This window comes from Blennius ocellaris, assembly GCF_963422515.1.
Source record: "Blennius ocellaris genome assembly, chromosome: 3".
Classification (NCBI taxonomy): domain Eukaryota; kingdom Metazoa; phylum Chordata; class Actinopteri; order Blenniiformes; family Blenniidae; genus Blennius; species Blennius ocellaris.
Genome location: NC_137652.1, coordinates 28,287,022 through 28,307,456, shown reverse-complemented (window position 1 = coordinate 28,307,456; position 20,435 = coordinate 28,287,022). Strand labels below are relative to the sequence as shown.

Here is a 20,435-nt window from a genome sequence, read left to right as displayed (position 1 = left end):
TCTGGCGACTGTGTGAGCTCCGCAGCTCATTCACATGTCTCAATAATGTTGTTCGTCCGTCGACTCGACCAGGACCATGTATTGATCCTGGGGCCGGGACTCTGTCCCTGTGGACACGGAGATGAGTGATCAGGCCAATCCAGGCTCTGAAGGGAATAATGTCTGAATAAAGGCCCTGCACACTCCTTTTTTGAAGCCACAAGAACAAGAAGAAATTTGGCAGTGATGTCAGCAAGCTGCCAAAATTAATGCTTTTTCTGCAGGACTGTTCATACTCTGAGGAGAAGCTGTCAACTTGCCGGCCACGCCCCCTCACGACAGACCACGCCCCCTCACGACAGCCCACGCCCCCTCATATCAGGCCAAATGTCTGTGAATCAACACTTTAAAGGTCTCATATCATGCAAAATTGACTTTCTAATGGTCTTCCTACAGTAATATGCGTCCCCATACCTGGAAATGACACTCCAGAAGTGAAGAAAGTCTGTCGTCTGGTTCTCTGGCTTGTTTAATTGTTTCCAAAGTGTGTGTTCCAATGAGGGAACCGGAAAGTAAACCATTGGTGTCATCAGCAGTAGCGTGTAATGGTGTTTTGTACAACCTCTTCAGAGGTTAAACCCTCTGAAGAGGATGTTGAGAAATCAAGGTGGTGTTCATCACCACCTTGATTTCTCAACTTGATTTTTCAGGATGAAAAAAGGAACTTCGCTGATACTTCTCGCTTGCATAAAAGGATTAATATCAAATTGGTAGTAACAGAATCACGGGGGAAGCTTCAACCCGGGGAGTCAGCCTGACAAATGCTTTCTCCCTGAGTAAAGGCTCATCCGTGCCTATATACACTCCTTAGGCACTACAAACATGGCATGTAATGTAATGTTCAAGTGTAATGTTAAGGGTACATGTTCCTAGGGGGAACAATTTGAGTGTGGCACTCACCGGGTCTAGAGCAGGCTGCAGTAGTGGCACAATGTTTAATAAACTTAACCCTGAGAAACTATACCCGTCCATTCTGTCTAGTCTAAGGCTGAGTAAAAGACAACAGAATAAAACATGGTGGCAGCGGTCCTGTAAAATTGCTGAGGTGAAGAGTTTTGCCCCAAGGAAAAAGTACCGCTATCTTGTTAGCTGTTAGCCTAGCCCGGGAGTGCGAGCGAGTGCCTGCCTCGTCCGGCATCCTCCTTCATTGTCCACGTTTTGCGAGTTTGAATGTACTCAGAATGTCTGGATCTCACAACTGACCCCAATAGTAGTTGATCCCCATTCTTGTCCTTAGATGAGAGGAAAAGAAAACAACATCTAGTATCTTTGCAAAATGGTGGGTGTCAATGCAAAGTCAAAACATCAACAAATTACTATTATTGTTGTCATTACTTTAACCACATCAGCTCTTTCGGACGTGTATTGTCCAACGTCAAAAGTCCCATTACTGTTTTCTACACTAGTCTTTTCCCATAAGATTGGCTTCTGAGTTCTATTTACCACTTCCTCATATCTAAAAGTTGTCACATTCTGTGTCATTGTCAATTCTCTAAAGTCAACAAAAGAGTCGTCATTGTGGCCGTCGCAGTCACTATTGTAAAATTCCTTCCCGTCGAAGTTGTTGGTAGATTTGCAGCTTGGACTGTCGTGGTCAAAGCAGTAGTCGGAGTTGTCATTGCTAAAGTTGTAATAGGTGATGTTGTAGCTAAAGTAGTGGTAGTAGTAGTGGTTGGAGTTGTAGTAACAGGTGTAGTGGGTGAAGTTGTAGTTGTTGAGGTGGCTTGTGTCATGAGCTCCATAGAGGATGTAGGAACTCCTGCTGAGCTAGAATCCTTTACCATAAGTGTGACCATACAACCATTGCAACTTGGAACCCGATGATTTCTAAGCGGTACAAATCTAAGCTCTTACTCCAAGTAAATACACATGTATTTTCCCTGATCTTCCCATGTAACATTATGCACAACCAGCGTACAATCATCCTCTACTGTAATCCGCCGCAAGTCATTCTGTCAAAGATATTTGCTCTGTTCTTGGGGCCTATAGTCCCCTCCAGGACCGGCCAAAATAACCTTTCCACTGTGGCTATTCATGCACCGAAAAGGGTTACTGCCGCCAATATTCCACTTGTCACACTTACAAGGGAGATAAGCTACTTCCCTTAATGTAACATTAATCACTATTGTTGAAGGAATTATCGTCACTGTCATCGTTTGAGCCGCTGCTGTCGTCAGGTGTGACACTTTTTCTGTCATCATTTTCATCGTCAATCCTCCAGCTCTTTAACAGCATGGATCCCAGTGTCCTCTCCTTTATTTATAAAGTCTCACGTCACTGTATTAACACTAAATCCTGTATTCAGGCCCTTACTCTCAAACTGTGGGTCATAAAAAGAACATGTATAATCACCCTGACCTTCCTGCTGGGGCCTATAGATGGAGAAAGTACAATGTCCTTCAACCGGTACTCGTCTCTTGTCATTCACAAACAGACATTTCTGTGATAAATCTGGCAGCTCAATGGGATTACCCTAATTATCTACCCACTGGGCTCTAAGCCTCCCATTACCACTATTCTCTCCAGTACATTGACATGGGAGTCGCGTCGATTTCCCTAAAGGCACGTCAACCCTAGTTCTCGTAACGTCTTGGTCTTGACTTCTTCCGAGGTAGTCTTGGGCTTCTTCGTCTAACTGAGTCACCATTTCATCCTGTGGTGGAACCACTGCTCTCTGAAGTCTCCGCTTCACGCTCCACTGTTGCAGGTGCGTGGCAGAAATTAACGTCTTCAAATCTTTGCCCTTGCACAGCAACTGCTGAGTCAATGCTGGCGTCATTAGAAATGTGGACAGGATCAGCAATCATGTCCACGGTGTGGATCGTCTCTTTTCTTGGATCTTGGTTCTGGAGTTGCTCATGCAGCACTTCATCCACATGTTCTTCCTCATCTCCTCCTGGCTCCCCTGAGACCTCAACATCCTGTCTTTGTGAGCTTGGCGCCTCTCCGCCTGGCGCTTTAACACAATGTGATAAGTGATGTCACATCAGAGACCCCTTGACTTGAACCGCAGGTCTAGTACTGCGAACAGCGTAAAGTGGTGCCTCATGACGTTCGTTATACCACTTCCTTCTAAACACCTTTATGGACACCTTGTCTCCAGGCAGCGCCGTGCACCTTTTTTGCTCATCAAGCTTCTCCTGCACCTCCTCTTTCCTCTGCCTGTCGGAGACATATGTAGATATTCTTTTATGCAATGTTACCATACTCTATATGTGACATTTGCTCGCATCTCTTCCTCCAAAAGACCCAAACTTGGACCTTTCCCACGCATATGCCAATAAGGCGTAGGCATCTGTTTGCCTGTGGCCAACTCATGCGGTGTCACATGCAAATCACGCAACTCACTCAAGCGACAGATCATCAATGCCAATAGAAGTACAGCTACCTAGTTTAAACCTGTATGTTTAAAAATCTTAACAATGCGGTTTTTCAAGACTGCGTTAATTTTTTTCACAAGTCCCCTGACCCTGTGGGCGATACACTGAACGCTGCTTGATTCCCACGTTTTGCAAAATCAGCTTCACGGTTTTATCCACGAACTCTTTCCCATGATCTGACGATATTCGATCTGGAAGTCCCTACCTAGGGATTACTTCCTACCACAAAAACTTGGAACTTATCAGAAGCGGAAGCGTTCTTTTGCTTTGTTGATCATGCCTCTGGCCATCATGAAAAGCTGTCCATGACGACAAACAGGGAACTTTTACCATTAACTGGCTTTATCATGTCCATGAAGTCCATAACAAGCTCCTACTTTGGACCCTTAGGAGTTGGGATGTGTCCAGGTGGTACCATTACCCCCCTTCATACATTGTTTTTCAGGCAGATAGCACACCTGCCTATCTAATTATCAATCTGTTGTAAGAAATATGGTGCCCAAAAACCATATTCATTTATGATTTTCCATTGAACCTTTCTTCTCATGACGTAAGCCAGACCATGGGCTTCCTTAATCATCAGACCAAAGAGATCATGAGGTGCTAATATTAGCCCCGTAGGATTTATCCAAAGAACTCTGGGATCCTGAATAGCCCCTCAGTCCAACCACAACTGTTTATCCACTGCAGGTACTGCTTCACATCCCTGAGTTTAATTTTGTTCTCTAGGTCCACATCATGAGTCACCAAAAGAAATCCATTCAGCTTGTCTGCTCCTGTGACTGCTTTAGCGGCTTTGTCTCCTGCTTTGCTATCTTGTCAATGAACCGTCCATTTTCTAAAACCCACGGCTTTTCCACACCACTCCAAAAAGATGACATACAATTATGTGCGTATGCAGAGTCTGTGTAAATTGCCACACGCTTTCCTTCCCCCATCATACATCCATGAGATAGTCCCACTTGTTCAGGAAGTTGCGCTGACGCAGGGTGTGGCACTATTTCAGTCTTCTCAACAACAAATCCAGAGCCCTGTGCTCTCACTACTGCATAACAAGAACACAACTTATCACCTATCCAGTAACAAGATCCATCAGTCCAATATTCCAAATCTGCCTCACCCAAAGGGGGGGCCTGTAAGTCTAATCTTAGCCTCATGTATTTGTCTGACTCCTGTACTCAATCACGTGGTTCTCCATCTTCTGGAGTTGGTAAATTTTCACCACAGTTCAACGTGGAGCATCTCACCAGGGTGACGTCCTCTTGCTGCCTGTGGTAACCCCTGAGTGTTTATTTGCCATAGTTCAAAAGATTTCTGAGACTGTGATGGGTAAGAGTCGTGACTGGATAACACATTGTGACCGATGATGCTTTGCCATACATCAAAGAGACCCCCCCACCATTAATCTGTAGTCCTATTTCCACATCTGAAAAGGCGGTGGAGTAATAAGAAATAGGTTGAAGGCTCGTCCCTGTAGTTACTGCACATGTGCATTTCCCCCAAGGTGGGTAGTACAGTAAAAACTTCTTAGAGTCGTCAGGTAGCGTCAAATCTGGTGCCTCCTGTGGCCTCTGTTTGATGGTTTCAAATGCCACAAGGCCATCCTGGGTCCAGGAAAGATTACAATGAAGTTGAGCATTCCCAGTGTCTTTAATCATAGCCCTAAGAGGTCCCGTTAAACTGGCGCAGACTTCGATCCATGCTGAGGAGTAGCCAGCAATGCCCAGGAACGTCATATTTTCCCTGACTGTTCGAGGCTTCGGGGCCTTAAGGATGGCCTCTAAATGACCATTATATTAGTCCATGCATTATTAACTGTCCCAAATAGAGTACCTTCTCCTGACAATACTGCAACTTTTTCTGAGAAACTTTGTGACCCCTCTCAGCCAGTATCTGTGACATCTTAATTGATTCCTTTCCTCGTTTGCTCATCTGGCGAACAGATGATAATATCATCCACATACTGAACGACTGTGCAAGTTAACATCAGATCTATTCCTGTTAAATCATCCTTCAACACTTTATTCAAAAATGTGAGGACTGTGTTTAAACCTCTGCGGCAGTCTTGAATACTCATAAAACAGTTCCTTATATGTGAACCCAAACAAACCCTGACTTTTAACGCTGAGTGTAACACTGAAAAATGCACCACATCGGTCAACTAAAGGTACATTGATCCAGCGAGCCTGTTCTGTCATCAGAACATCTGCTTTCAGAAGTTCTTCAATTTGTGATTCAATCCCTTGGACTGCCTTTTCTTTCCGTGGGTATTGTTTCTTCCATGGGGGTTTGGTTCCTGGTCGGAGTTCCACTCTTACTGGCCGAGCTGACTTTACGAGCCCAACGTCAGTGTTATGTCGAGACCACAAACATTCAGGAACTTGTTGCAGCATCTTCCTCTCTTTTAGGAGTCCAGCTGGCTACTGCTGATTGATTCATGTGTCATTTGTGCAGTTTGTGGACGTTCCTGCTCTTGGCTAGAAATCATGATCTTGATGAATCGCTGGTCCCCACTTCTCCAGATAACAAGGTTCTCAGGCATCGGTAGAATAACAGCTTCCACTGCATCCACCATCATCTCTCCTATATGTTCATAATCTTCAGACACCAACAGAGTAATGTGTGGTATACTCCTCTCAATGTCAAATTCACTGTTTACATAGTAATTTCTATTTATCTTCATAGGTGCTCCATGTGGTCCCAAAACAATGAAGCCAGAGCTGAGTTGGACTTGATTCGGTTGATTTAGTATCATCCTTAAGTGTTCTTCAGCTTTTCTTTGCAAGGTTTTTGTATTTTTTCTCATGAAAAAATAAAACCATCCTTTTGTCTAAATTATTGGGATTTTATCGTTTGTTTTCTACAAATCATCTAGCCAGTGGCTCTCATCATAACTAAATTGCAAAACCTTGGAGAAACTCAGAGCTCGGTTGGAAAGCTAAAAAATGGCCACGATTTGGAGCAGCATGACAGACCAGAGACTCAAGGACCAAAGTAAAGCTGAACCCGATGAAATAAAAACAAATCTTATCTACACGCCAAGACTGGTTGTTTTTTTTTCTATTTCTCCTGGATGTGCTTGTGAAACAAAGGCTCTGCCTCCCCTCCCTCCCTGATAACTCCTCACACCTGACCTACTGGAAGTTTGGTCTGTTCAGTACTCAAGGCCTAATCACAATAACAGACTGGACTGACTGCAGAGATAAGCAACAATACCTTCAACCATCTTTCACTGGCTCCCGTCCCCCCTCTCAGGCAGACCTGGGCTGTGCACCTGAAGGCTGTGCGCCAAGAGACCTCCTCCTAGTGGCCGGCTGCAAAACTCCCCTTCCCATGCCCTATGTGCCTTGTCTCGAGATGAGTCTTCCATTGATTCAAAATGCTGCAATGTGGAGTCCTGCCAAGGACCAGCATAAGAGATCACATCACTCCAATACTAACCTCTCTTCATTGGCTCCCTGTTAAATCTAGAATAGAATTTAAAATCCTTCTTCGAACCTATAAAGCTCTGAACAACCAGGCTCCCTCTTATCTTAAGGAACTGTTAGACCCATATCTCCCAAGAAGAACACTTGGTTCTCAGAGTGCAGCTTACTGGAGGTTCCTAGGTTTTCTAAGAGTAGAATGGGAGGCAGAGCCTTCAGCTCTCAAGCTCCCGTCTTGTGGAAGCAGATCCCAGTTTCAGTTAGGGAGGCTGAGACAGTCTCTACTTTTAAGGCCAGACTCAGAACTTTTCTATTCACTAAAGCTCAGTTAGTGCTCCTTCAAAACACCCACTCTCCACCTCTTGCTCTACCTCTCTCTTCCTCTCTTTACTTCCCTCTACCTCTCTCTACCACTCTCTAGCTCCCTCTACCTCTCTCTACCGCTCTCTAGCTCCCTCTACCTCTCTCTACCGCTCTCTCTACCTCCCTCTACCTCTCACTCTACATCTCTCTCCCCCTACCTGAAAACACATTTTCTCCAGTGGACATGAAGGTGAAAACAGTTGTGGACACAACAAAACCAGCAGTTCAATGTGAAGCAGCAGAGAAGAGGCTGCAGCTCCTGGGCACATTGGTGGGCGTGTCTTGTTATGGTTTCTCATGTCAATCTTCCTGGAGGCGGGGCTTCTCCAGCTCTGTGACGTCACAAGGTGGTGGCGTCATCAAATTGAATCAAGGTGTTGAGCTCCCCCACCAGGTAGAACAGAGAAAGATCACTGTGAACTCCCGCTGGAGGGAATCAATGAAAAAAACACTTTGGGGATGTTTATGAACCCCAAATAGCACTTTTATGATGTTTAAAGCTCAGAAAAGTCCATTTAGTATAATATGGGACCTTTAAGTAACAAACAAATAAAGTTGAATTGAATTGAATTACTCTGTGTTGATGCTTCAAATGTACCTGAGGTGTTTTTTTTCCTAAATACAAAGTCCATCATAAAAGTCTGAAATCTGCATTTTTTTCTCCTCTCCTCGCCTCTTGTTGTCTTTCTCCTCCCCCAAGCTTTCTATGCAATTTCGTTGTACTTGTTACAATGACAATAAAGAGATTCTGATTCTGTTCCCACCCCAACCAGGATTTGATTTGTTATTGACCATTATAATAAAAATACATGATACACATTTGCCATGTTATTAAAGCAATGTGTATATGGATAAAAAGTGACTAATACAATAAATATGGTGTGGTAGTAGGTAGTATGTAGTAGTATGGTAGTAGAGTGTGGCAGCTCCAGTCTTCATACTATCATATTTGTTTCAGACCAAGAACAAACTGAATATATTATTGTTATTATTATTATTCCTTCAGATTGAGATAGAGTATAAAGAAATAGACCTTCCTTGAAGTTTCATTGAGATATCTTGATTATTAAAGAAACTAAAAGTGTTTTTATGTAAAAAGTTATGTTTAATAACTTGTGAATTCCTTATTTGTTAAGATATCTGAATTGTTTTGGTGTAATTTTTCTTTGTCTTTTCCTACTCTTTCCAGTGGTACTAGTTGCATTCTATTTGGTTGACTTTTGAATTTTTCTTCACATACCTGTGAATTTCTGGAAAAATGAGGAAATTTGGGTAGAAATGTCCTCCTCGTCCTCTTCCAAAGTTTCCTTGGCCTCTTCCAAGGATGCTTGACTGCATCTGTGTGTGTGTGTAATGAACGGGATGAACGTTTTTTTTAAATATATAAATTACCTATCATAGATCACAAATCAGAAAATTCTATTATTGTTTATTCCACTATGAACAGCTAAATACACCAAACCATGTGTCCAGTATTAGAACTACATGTATGAAGTTTGCAGGAAAGAAAACCAGGTGAAAATCGGTTCGTTCAGTATTCGGCGAGTTATGATTGATTAAAGTCTCTGACACTTCATTACTCCTGTCAAGCAGATGAGAGTGAGTGGAGCGGACGACCGGACCAAGATGGCGGCGCCACCTCTCGTCAGGTAGAAGCGGTCGATGCTTTATTATGTCGATGGCATGCTGCAGCTCGAGGCGCCGCTCCGCGGTGACATCCGGTAGTGCGTGATGACGCAGCGACACTGCGTGCCTTGTGACGCAGCCTCCGGAGCTACGTAACCACGTGCGCTCCGCCGCTTCCAGGTTACAGCTCCTCGCGCTCTCCGTCATCCTCGAGCTCCCCGCATCACCGACAGCAGTAAGCAGCGATGGCGGAGCCCGGAGCATCGGAGGCGGCGCCCGCATCCCCGACACCGGGCCTCTCTCCCGCGGCCAGCCCCGGCTCGGAGCCTCCCTCCATGGCTCTGTCCCCCACGGCAGACGGCTCCCAGCGGCTCCTCTTCTCCCACGACCTGGTCTCCGGACGGTATCGCAGCTCAGTCCGGTTTGGCCTGGTGCGGATGATCCACGGAGAGGAGGAATTTAACTCGGACTCGGATCTGGATGATGGCGGAGGGAGAGGCGGAGATGGTGGAGGAGGAGGAGGAGGAGGCGGCGGCGGAGGAGGAGGAGGAGGAGGAGGAGGAAGCGGCGGACGGGTCCCGTGTGGCTCGGACACCGAGAGCGCCGCGGACACCCCGAGCCGGCCTCTCTGTCGCGGCTTCGTCCGCGTCCAGTGGTACCCGGAGGGAGGGAAGCAGGACATCAGGGAGACAAAGGTACACCCGGCGGCTCAGCGTGCTCACGTTCCCACCGACACTGTCCGGTGGCCGCAGCCGGACCGCGGAGCTCCGGGAGCGTCTCGGTCATTCCGTCGCTTCACTTTAATCCGCCAGCCGTCGTTAGCACATGCTAGCTAGCGTAGCTCGGTGTCAGCCGGTCCGGAGCAACAGAACCGGCTGGTTCAAGTCCGAGAGGCTCCGGTTTACCGGCTCACACACGCCGAACACAAGCACCGGGTGACGGGCTGAGGGAGCGGAGCTGCCGGGAGCCGCTCTGTGCGCGAGGCTGTGCGGGTTCTGGCAGGTGCGGGTTCTTCCTGTAGAGCTCAGGCTGGTATTGATTGGAGTTCCTCGGCAGGGTGTGACCCGGCCTCAGACCCGGCATCAGGTAGGGTGTGACCCGGCCTCTGACCGGCTTAGACCCCAGACCCGGCATCGGACAGGGTGTGACCCGGCCTCAGACCGGCTCAGGCAGGGTGTGACCCGGCTTAGACCGGCTTAGACCCCAGACCCCAGACCCGGCATCGGGCAGGGTGTGACCCGGCCTCAGACCCGGCATCAGGCAGGTTTTGCCCCGGCATCAGGCAGGGTGGGACCCGGCCTCAGACCGGTTTAGACCTCAGACCCGGCCTTAGACCCGGTGTGACCCCTTCATTATTTCAACCTGCAGTCTCACATCAGACGGTTTCTAATGTATAATGTGCTTTTGTTTCCGCTTCATCACACCTTCCCTGTTCTTCTGGAGAATTTCCTCTATAAACCCACGTTTCTTTGCATTTTATCGTAAATAACGGACCACCTATATTTACATGTTCCTCTACTGAGGTCACAATGAGACTCGACACACAAACAAATCCCGGTTTGTATCACCAAGAAGCTAATAGAACATATAGGCCTGCAAGTATTGAACAGTCATGTGTAGTTTACTAATCAGTCAATTGGCAGTGATGTTTATTTGGGACTTGTACTCATATTTCAAAACCACGTTGATCGAGCTCAAACACTTTAACAGATGACATCAGGTACATTTCTATTTGGTCAGTAGTTTTAGTGCGACTGGTTGGCGTTGGAGCAGCAAACTCCCAGTGTGTATTGAGGAAGAAAACAAATGAACACATGTAACACAGTAAACTGCTTAGAAGTGACCTGTGTTTCAGCCCACAACCCGACAAATACGACATTTCAATAGTTTCTTTTTCTGATCAAAATTCAACAAGCTGCCGATGACGGATCAGTTCCGTCCCAATTCCAGTATACATTATCGTCTTTCCAAGTAGTTATTGTGTATGATCTGACCTAGTTTCTCCAGCTTTTAACAAAACCTGATTATATTTGTTGAACCTACACTTAATTTAAATAAACATTAAACTTCAGAACCTGAGCGATATCCAGAGTTAGAAGTTCGGCTACTCATACGGATAATAAATAATTGTTTTTGTTGCTGGTTTTGATAGTTTCTTAAAGATATTCATTTGCCTGAACCTCATAAATCCGCCTCTACGACACGGTGTAACGAATTATATAGAGAACACTGATTTACTAACAAATGTTATATTACTGGCAAACCTTTCTGGTCACATTACATTAGACGCCATGTTTGTTTTTGTTTTCTTGGATAAATCACTAAACCACACAGAGTCGGCATGTTCTGGTCCAGTCTTATAGGAAATCTCTCGTCTTTATTGGAAGAACTTGAGCGTCGCTCTCTAGATTTCTCTCCCGGTGCATTGTGGGTAGAAGGGTCAGCAGGTTTAGAGGAGGGTGGGCTCACGCACTTTGTTTTAGACGCGCAGGACGAGACCAGAAGAAGGGCTCGCGTCACTTTTTTTTTTTTTTTTTTGTTCGGTCTTTCACGCCCGAAACGTGTAAAGTTCCAGCGCGACGGGACAAAGGCCCGAACGCCGCCTCGCCTCAACAATGACTCTGTTGACCCGCCGTGTGCGGGACGGTTTGGACGCTCTGTCCTCAGAAAAGGGGGGGTCGAGGGTGTTAAAGTGCACGTGTTTGAATTCGATTGTGTCGTTTTTGCTGCGATTTGCTCGTCTGTGTTGCTCCTTCTTATTTTCTCTGTGTGTGTATATATATATCCTGAGAGCATGGTTTCATATTCTTATCAATAATTCATCTGTATTTCCTGCAGGAGGCAAAGCTGCATATCTTCAAGATGATATTTGTTAAAAAAAAGAAGAAAAAAAATACCGAGTTGTATTTATTCTCCGGGCTGCACCTCACGGTGCAGCCCGGAGAATAAATACAACTCTGTATTTTTTTTTTAACAGTGTGTAGGAGAAGCTGCTGCTTAATAAAGCAACAAAACGGGCCGTCAGTCATTAGGTGGAGGTTGTAGTTCTATTCTAAGTTTCTGCGTTGCTTCGTTAGAGAGCCTGGAAGTTGAAGCGCTGAGCTGCACCGCGGTACGTCGTGTTTAATTTACCTGCACGCTTCATAACAATACGGATCGTGTTCCTAAGTGTTGCTGGGAATCGGTCGACCCGCTTCGTTAAAATATTGCTGGGGAGGCCTTTCGGGCAATAACTGGCACCGCTATCTGCAACCTGCAGACTTTATTGGACAAACCGTCACTGAGACACTCCGTCGGTCCCGTTTAGTCAAATAATGTTGTTTTTTTTTAGATCAATATGGTGAATTTGTTACTATTTATTCCTTCCAGCAAAGTTTTTAGATCTTGTGATAATAGTTTATTTAATTCTTTAAGAAGGTTTTTTTGTTTTTGGCGATGACATCATTAGATTCAGGTACCGTGAAGCAGGGAGAGCCTTAAAGGCCTAGTGAAATGTAAAACACTACTTTGTAAAAAACGATAGTTGGGGTACTACTTCTAAGGTTTCTCCGACTCTGCCCCACCACTGTTGTCGCATATCAAAGTTATTTGAATTTTGAATCTCCAGCCGAGGAAGTCGGGGGAATCCTTCTTCGTGGGCGTGACGTCACGAGTTGTGCAGATCTCCATCTGTTGTGTTTATATCGGCTTGTTTCCTATTAAATATCAAAGTTTTTACAGTGTTTTGAAGTTATAGTCGGTGTTTTATGAGCCTTGATGAAAGATTGAGCCTGGAAGAGACCAGAGAGAGGAGGAAAGGAGCACGGGCGGTGGGAGGCGCTAGCGGCTAGCGGGAGCTGCTAGCTCGCGCGGCTAGTAGGCGATCAAGTAATACCTGGACTCATCTTCGGTGATTCCGCGCAGTGGGAAAAGCGCTTCGACATGATCCAGGAAGCCGTTCTGCCAAAAGTCAGGAGCCTCAAAGCCTCAAAGGTGAAAACTGGCGGCTGCTGAGGAGACGAGGACGAATGGAGGACGAAGCGTCTTCTGCTTCCTCAAACATGTTCCAGACGGGGTCACCGATGGCAGAACCACCTTCTGTGTCTTCTTCATCAATCACTGGGTTTGAAATGATGATGATGATGAAATATGGTTAAATTCAGCCTCTTCGTGGTCAAAACTCTGATCCTCCATAATGTAAACACAACTTGGGCGTGTGCACAACTCATGATGTCACTATATTATTGTCAGAAGCTCCGCCCAGCAGAGGAAATATCGCTGTTTATCAGCTATTTTCTCACAGATTGCCGTGTTTTAACATTTTACCCTTGGACCAGTTAGCATAAAAATGTCCCTAGAAGCGACAGCCAGAGTGTTTTGGAGGTCGGATTTTAATTTCACGAGGACTTTAAACATGCAGGACACCTCTGGTTTAGATGGTACTCCGCTTTAAAACGCCTCATATCTGATCTGTCTTTGAACAGATTTTTGAGAATAGTGACCTCAGTCATTGTTTATACCAGCAGCTCTGAAATGCGAGATGACACACAACACGGCAGCGGCTGTGAGCACAGTATTTTTTTATTTATCTATTTATTTTTATATGGTACACCAATAATATTTATGGAAATGTAATTTCATCCTTCAGACAGATGCTACACGGTTTGTGCATCGGTTGCAAGCTGTGTCCTGTCAACAGACGCCTGGAAGATTCAAACGATTCTAAGAAACAAACGTGAACTTTGGTCCAATCGGACCGGTTTGGACCATCTGCTGGTGTCTATGAACTTGAAGTTTCTATATTTGTGAAGGCAAACGTGTCGATCTGGTCAATAACCGAGGGAGTGTTTCAATCCAGGTCGACAGGAAGACGATAAACTTACCAGTTAATAAAGTTACAAGTCAGAGGAAACGAAGATTTCCAGTAAAGGAAACATTCACAGTTCACTATTGGTCGTCAGAGAATTCTGATCACTACCAGCCACCAAGCCAGAGGCGTCTCCTCCAGGCAGCCCGTCCACAAGTGATGGACTCCACCTTCTTCTCAGACGCCGGCTCCTGATTGGTCGATGCCCCGTTAAAGGTCACCCAGGAGGGAACAAAGAGGCCCTTGCAGAACAACGGGTGAAAAAACACACACTTGGATGTGTTCATTGCCTTTTATTTATTTTTAACTTGAACACAGCTTAGAGGAGAGGAGAGGAGAGGAGAGGAGAGGAGAGGAGAGGAGAGGAGTTGAGTTGAGTTTTGGCTAGAGGACTGGAGCCCTGTTGAGGTGAACAGTGTTGGTTGAGCCGTAAGAGTCTGGGACAGCAGAAATCACGATGATATCGTGGGACCAAACGAGACAAAACGCAAGTTGAAGGAAGATTCAGCCACTCGTCTTCGCCGTCACTCCTCAAAGTGCAGATCCTCTTCTAGTCCAGCTTCTCCAGTTCTCAGAAGAGTCACGACGGCTCAGGTAAACCGAGGGTGTTTTCACACCAGGACTTGGTTTGACTGAGCGAGTAGAGATGAAACCTTTTACACCGTCACTGCGACACGCTGGTGCAGTTCCAACAGCAGCTGGTGAGGGGCGCTCTCTTCCCAATTAAACAGGATAGGAACTAAAACAAAATATGTAAAAATAGAATTTGTCTCAGTGGTTGGCCAGAAATACACACTTCCTTAAAATACATCAAATTTGCCTTCGCTGTCAGATTTCTTATTTATCAGTATGAATATATTAAATCAATGCCTCTTGTAGTAAGTTGAGTTTATTTTACTGTACGCAAGCTTTGATAAGTAATGTCAGTCTGTTGTTTCTCTGAACAGCAAATCAAAAACAACACGATCATCAGGATTTTAGTGGAATTAGTGAATCGGGTTCTTTTAAGTGACGTAAAGAACACAGTGAATAAACCTCTACGTCGCAGCAGCGTTGTCGTGGCGTGTTCTTCACACTCCTGGTTGTGACGGGGTGTTTCTGTTCTCCGTTTGCACGGGAACCTCTTAACCTGAATTCAGGAGTCTGCTTGGAGAATCTGGGTTACGGAAGGTGGAGTGTGTGAAGGAAACGTGTCACCTGAGCAGGAGTGAAAGGAAACTGGCCGGGTTCCACCGCCAAGGCAGAAAGTGGGCCATGTCGACATGGTTTTCTGTATCCAGTTGCATACATTTCAGTGTTGTTGGAAATTTGATGTTTTGGGGGAAAACTGAATCAAATTGCAGGTCTAATTGTTGTAATCGTACCAAAATATGTTGTATGAAGTTTCTGAAAACTTGATTTTCTCGTAAGACTGGACACAAACCTGCCGTACAGAATCAAGCAGTCGATAAGTTAAATACCTCTTATTATTCTGTCTTTTGTGGAGCAGCTGTGTGTTTTTAGCAGGAGGTGGATGTTTAATCCTGTCAGGAAAGTGCAGGCGGCATTTCACTGCCTCCGAGGTCTTGATTGTGGGACATGAGGACAAGAACCAGCTCACAGCGGGTTCTGGTTCCTGTGAGATCTTGTTCTCCTGCCTTCACCTCCTCCACCTTCTTCACCACACTGCAGTGAGCCCGTTAAAATAACCCGCTGTGTGTCTGGTTAGTGTTTGTGATTGTCAGAAAGGGACATCTGGTCTGTTTTCATGAGGACAAATACCTCAAAATGTGACTTCAGGTGAAAGCAGGTGAAGGTGTTGTTGTATTGTGACTGTCTGGAACGTTTCTGTGGACTTGCACACTCTGATGGTGGTGGGAGGTGTTCTTTAAAATTCAGCGTGTGTAGCAGAGCATTTTCTGCTCGGTGGCACTGAATTAAATGCACATTTTGAATTTGATGCCATTCAGGAGCTGGATTTACTCGATGAGCGCGTCGGAAATCGAAAATGAAACCGCACGCCGTGCTGTCCCCGCCCGCTTTGGGCCACGTCCTTGAGAATTGTCTCCAAGGACAGCGGTGCACTGCAACACTGAGGGAACAGCCGCTCTGAGGGTCAGGGTGTCCGGAGAGGTTTCAACCAGTCTGCTTGTCTCGGTACAGACGGGCCGAGGTGAGCGGAGGCTTGTCCCACTAAGGACACTCTCCCTATGGACACATACACACTTCCACACAGAAAGGCTCTGTATTTGAACCCACGACCTTCTTGCTGTGAGGCGAGAGCGCTGACCACTGGCCCACATGTGGCCAACAAGTATGGAAGGACGTCGCGCACGTCAAACATGTGGAAAGCTCGTGAGAAAAGGCTCTTCAGCACCACATGGCCGTTCAGGGAAGGTTTTCACTTGCTGAAATACAATTATCAGATAGAAAAGTGACCCCCCAGTTCTATTCTCACATTCTGACCTGACCCAAGGGAAAGTGACCCACTTCTATTAAGTCATGGAAAAGTAACGTCTCAACACGTTAATGCATACAAGTGCACCCCTCACATGTGTAATCCAAGTATACACCTTTAGCATTGTTTTGTCTTGAAATTAATTTTAGGAATTAAATCATTTAAAAAGTTTATATTTCTACTTTGCATACACGGACTTGTAAACTTCATTTCTGTGCATGTGATGGGATTTAGCAGTGCCTCATTTTGACATTGTATATATGAAAGGAAAGTATATATAATACAAAAAGCAGTGGTTTATGACCTGGAACAAGTCATATTTAAAGTATATATCAACATTGTTATTAGCAAAAGGTAAAGTTTCATGTTGGGGGTCAACATTCTGGTGATTTTTCCATACTATGAAACCTGCGGGTCAGAATTCTATCTAAGAAAGTGACTCTTCTTTTCCATGGGGTCAAAGCCCGACTGACTGGACCTTCTTACTGTGGCGAGAATGAGAAGGGAGAGCCGTTTGATAAGATGTGAATGAACTTCCTGTATGTGTGTGCAGACGATCCGCTCTGCAAACACATGAGAAGAAAACAATAATGTTTGGTTGCTGTGTTTCACTGCATGGTTGTTAAGTTCCACACGGAACACGACGTCACGGACAGTCGACGGCACTACGACGTACATGAAGTGGTTCTTTACGAAGTGGTCTGAGAGGATCTGCAGCTGTTTACTACTTTTACACCTCTTTTAAGGAGATGTGGGAGACGCGGCCTTCTCTGCAAGTCATCTCAGAAACTCTGTACGTTGTCGTCTGCATCGTATGAGTGGAGCTAGAAGATCACAGCCTGGAGTCACATTGTGTGCTTCAGTTCAAAACGCTGCTCCTCCTTCGGTTTTCTCCAGACAAATAGTCACGTTAGAAGCTGGTGAAGACCAAACTTCACAACCGCCTTACACTGGCACCCACACTTTAGAGACCATAAAATGAAGAAACACAACCGAAGTCACAAATATAAGTGGATAAACATCCGTAGAGTTTGAGAGATAACAAGAGCTCACGAGTGTGTCGTCAGAACCTGGGATGTGAAAAACACATATTTTTGTTGTAAAATGTCCACAAACAAAAAATACTTGTAAGGTTTGGAAATCATGTACTATAGTGCAGTAATGAAGTACAATTATTTTGCTTCAATCAAAAAGTAAACCACAGCTTTAATGATTAACAGAACAAGACGAGGGATTATCCCCATTATTGTCTTTGTTATTGATAAAACAAACTATTAAATCCAACTTCAAGATGAATAAAAGGTTTCTGGCCCGTGACTCGGTAGAAGTGATTATTTCTTACTGGGGGAAATGGCCGAGGGGGTTGAGAAGCTCCTGGGTGGAAGAGGAAGGTGGCGCTCTGTCTGGATCCATCTGATAGCTTTGGTTAGTTGAAGGCTTTAATTTGAGTGTATTTTTAATGTTCTGCACCTTTCCTGCCTGTTATGGTCACGTCCATATATATCTCAATAGTTTATCGTCAAACCACCACAAATTATGAAATTAACCTCCAGTTGAATTAAACCTCTTTGATAATCTCAAACTAAGCTGAGATTTTCTTTCTTTTAACCTTTTATGAAGGCAGAATTCAGAGCAGGTCTGTTGTGACTCCTTAGCCTTCGAATGGAAAATGTCAACGTCAAGTTGCCTGATGATTCCATGATATACCTGATCTCTTCAAAACTAACGTGCTGAACAAATTCACACGTCGCAGATTTCAACTTGGACTCTCATTGGATTTCTGTCGGCGTGGGTTGAAGGGAAAAGGGAAATAAAGGGTGAAAATGAAGGGTGAGTCAGAGGGCTGCTGGTGAGGCTAATGCTTTCACTGCAGGGTGAGTCCATCCATCCATCCCTCCATCCATCCATCCCTCCATCCCTCCATCCATGCACGGTGGAAAAATCTACCCGACTCTTCGATTACATTGGAGTCACTGCCCAGACTTCTCTCTCGGTCGTTGGAAATGGTTCCTCTTCCTGCTCGGCTCTCCAAATGCATTTTCGCTGCAGGCTGTCTGAGTACTTGTAGTGCTTGTCGGAGATCAGCTTACCGCCGGAATGCTTTTAAGACACACGGTCCCGTCCAGTTTGGCAGAACACTTGGTGTTCCTATACGATCAGTCGGAGGCATGAAGTGAGACTGATCCTTCTGTGGACTAAATCTTTGTGGGACTGGTTCGTCTTGCAGGAGGGACAGAATTAGCAGGCAGCAGCATACATTCACACCACAATTAGTTTACAAATGAATCCAGTTACTGTCTGAATGGAAGTGGCCTTCTGTATTGTGCTGATCACATTAGTTTTATTATTTCTATTTATTTAGTCTTTGTCTGCCGTTTATTCAGTCAGACTGAGTCCAGACACTTTCCTCTCCTGAATAATCACTGGTGTGGCTCAATCTGCCACGTTGCACATGTTAGTCAGAGGTGATGAAGAGTTTCATGGGCTTTTTTTTCTGAGTATTTGATTCAGATGATCGTTTGGGTCTGGTGTCGTGGCGATGGAAGCTGATGCAGTTTTCATCGATTGTAAACGGCCACTCTGATGTTGCACTCTGCTCCCAGTCGGCAGCGTATAATTGCTCTCCGGGTGAAGCCACGCAGCTCTCGGCGCTGTTCGTCAGGCCGGCAGGTGGACTGGCAGACGCTGGCGTAATGTGGGACAGTGGTGCAGCCTGCACCTCCCAGTCGTCCTGGTCTGAGCAGGGGCAACGTGAGTGCAGAGACACAAGCGAGTCTCTCGGCGTGTACGCTTCATTTAAAAACTGCTTGTCCTGTTGACTGGAAGACTTAAAGTCCTAGTGACATGAAAACTCGACCTCCAAAACACTCTGGCTGTCACTTCTAGGGACATTTTTATGCTAACTGGTCCGAGGGTAAAATGTTAAAACACGGCAATCTGCGAGAAAATAGCCGATAAACAGCTATTTCCTCTGCTGGGCGGAGCTTCTGACAATAATAGAGTGACATCACTGGTTGTGCACACGCCCAAGTTGTGTTTACATTATGGAGGATCAGAGTTTTGACCACGAAGAGGCTGAATTTAACCATATTTCATCATCATCATCATTTCAAACCCAGTGATTGATGAAGAAGACACAGAAGGTGGTTCTGCCATGTTTGAGGAAGCAGAAGACGCTTCGTCCTCCATTCGTCCTCGTCTCCTCAGCAGCCGCCAGTTTTCACCTTTGAGGCTTTGAGGCTCCTGACTTTTGGCAGAACGACTTCCTGGATCATGTCGAAGCGCTTTTCCCACTGCGCAGAATCACCGAAGATGAGTCCAGGTATTACTTGGTCGTCTACTAGCCGCCCGAGCTAGCAGCTCCTGCTAGCCGCCCGAGTTAATGGCTAGCGGCTCCCGCCGCTCGCGCTCCTTTTCTCCTCTCTCTGGTCTCTTCCAGGCTCAATCTTTCGTCAAGGCTCATAAAACGCCGACTATAACTTCAAAACACTGTAAAAACGTGGACATTTAAGAGGAAACAAGCCGATATAAACACAACAGATGGAGATCTGCACAACTCTTGACGTCACGCCCACGAAGAAGGATTCCCCCGACTTCCTCGGCTGGAGATTCAAAATTCAAATAACTTTGTTATGCGACAACAGTGGTGGGGCAGAGTCGGAGGAACCTTAGAAGTAGAACCCCAACTATCGTTTTTTGCAAAGTAGTGTTTTACATTTCACTAGGCCTTTAAGGCCCAGACGTTGCCCTCATTATTTCAAAGCAGTGGAAATGGCTGGAGCAGAGCTTTTACTCAGCGAGGACTTCAGAGGGAAATTAACCTTCATTGACGAGAGGAAACCAGGGTTGATTTCACTCGGCGCCACAGGAGCAGGGATTTATTAAAAAGCTAATTTAACGGCACAATGTTTGACCTGCAGTTGTTTTGGCCGATTCATTAGTTCAACTTCAGTGGTTCACAATCTTCCCTGCTGGCTATGGGCGCAGGGCGGGGTCGAAGCAGGACAGATTGCTTGCTCATCACGGAGGTAATAGAGGGAGAAAGACCACACACACACACACACACACACACACACACACACACACACACACACACACACACACATTTAAACCCACAGGCAATTTAGAGTCATTGATCAGCCTAACAAGAAGTAAACAGGGACTGGAGGAGGAGAAGACCAACGCTCAAGCAGAACATGCAAACTCCACACTGTCAGAATTGAACCAGGATTTTCTAGATTTTAGGCAAGAATACAAACTAATGCACTGCAACGTCCTTCTAGAGCCGATTACAAGAAAGTCTCAGATTCCAGCTTCAA

The 20,435-nt window shown here is 45.5% G+C and overlaps 1 protein-coding gene across 1 annotated transcript in view; it reads left to right on the top strand.

The window, feature by feature from the left end:
- Positions 1–8,845: 8,845 nt before the first annotated feature.
- Positions 8,846–20,435, top strand: part of ube2o (ubiquitin-conjugating enzyme E2O) — a gene marked incomplete at its 3' end in the record, with an annotated part of 42,022 nt that continues 30,432 nt past the window's right edge. Inside the window, 1 exon segment of the mRNA XM_080518320.1 lies at positions 8,846–9,528. Within this exon segment, the coding sequence (XP_080374446.1) occupies positions 9,079–9,528 (450 nt within the window). The 5' untranslated portion in view covers positions 8,846–9,078.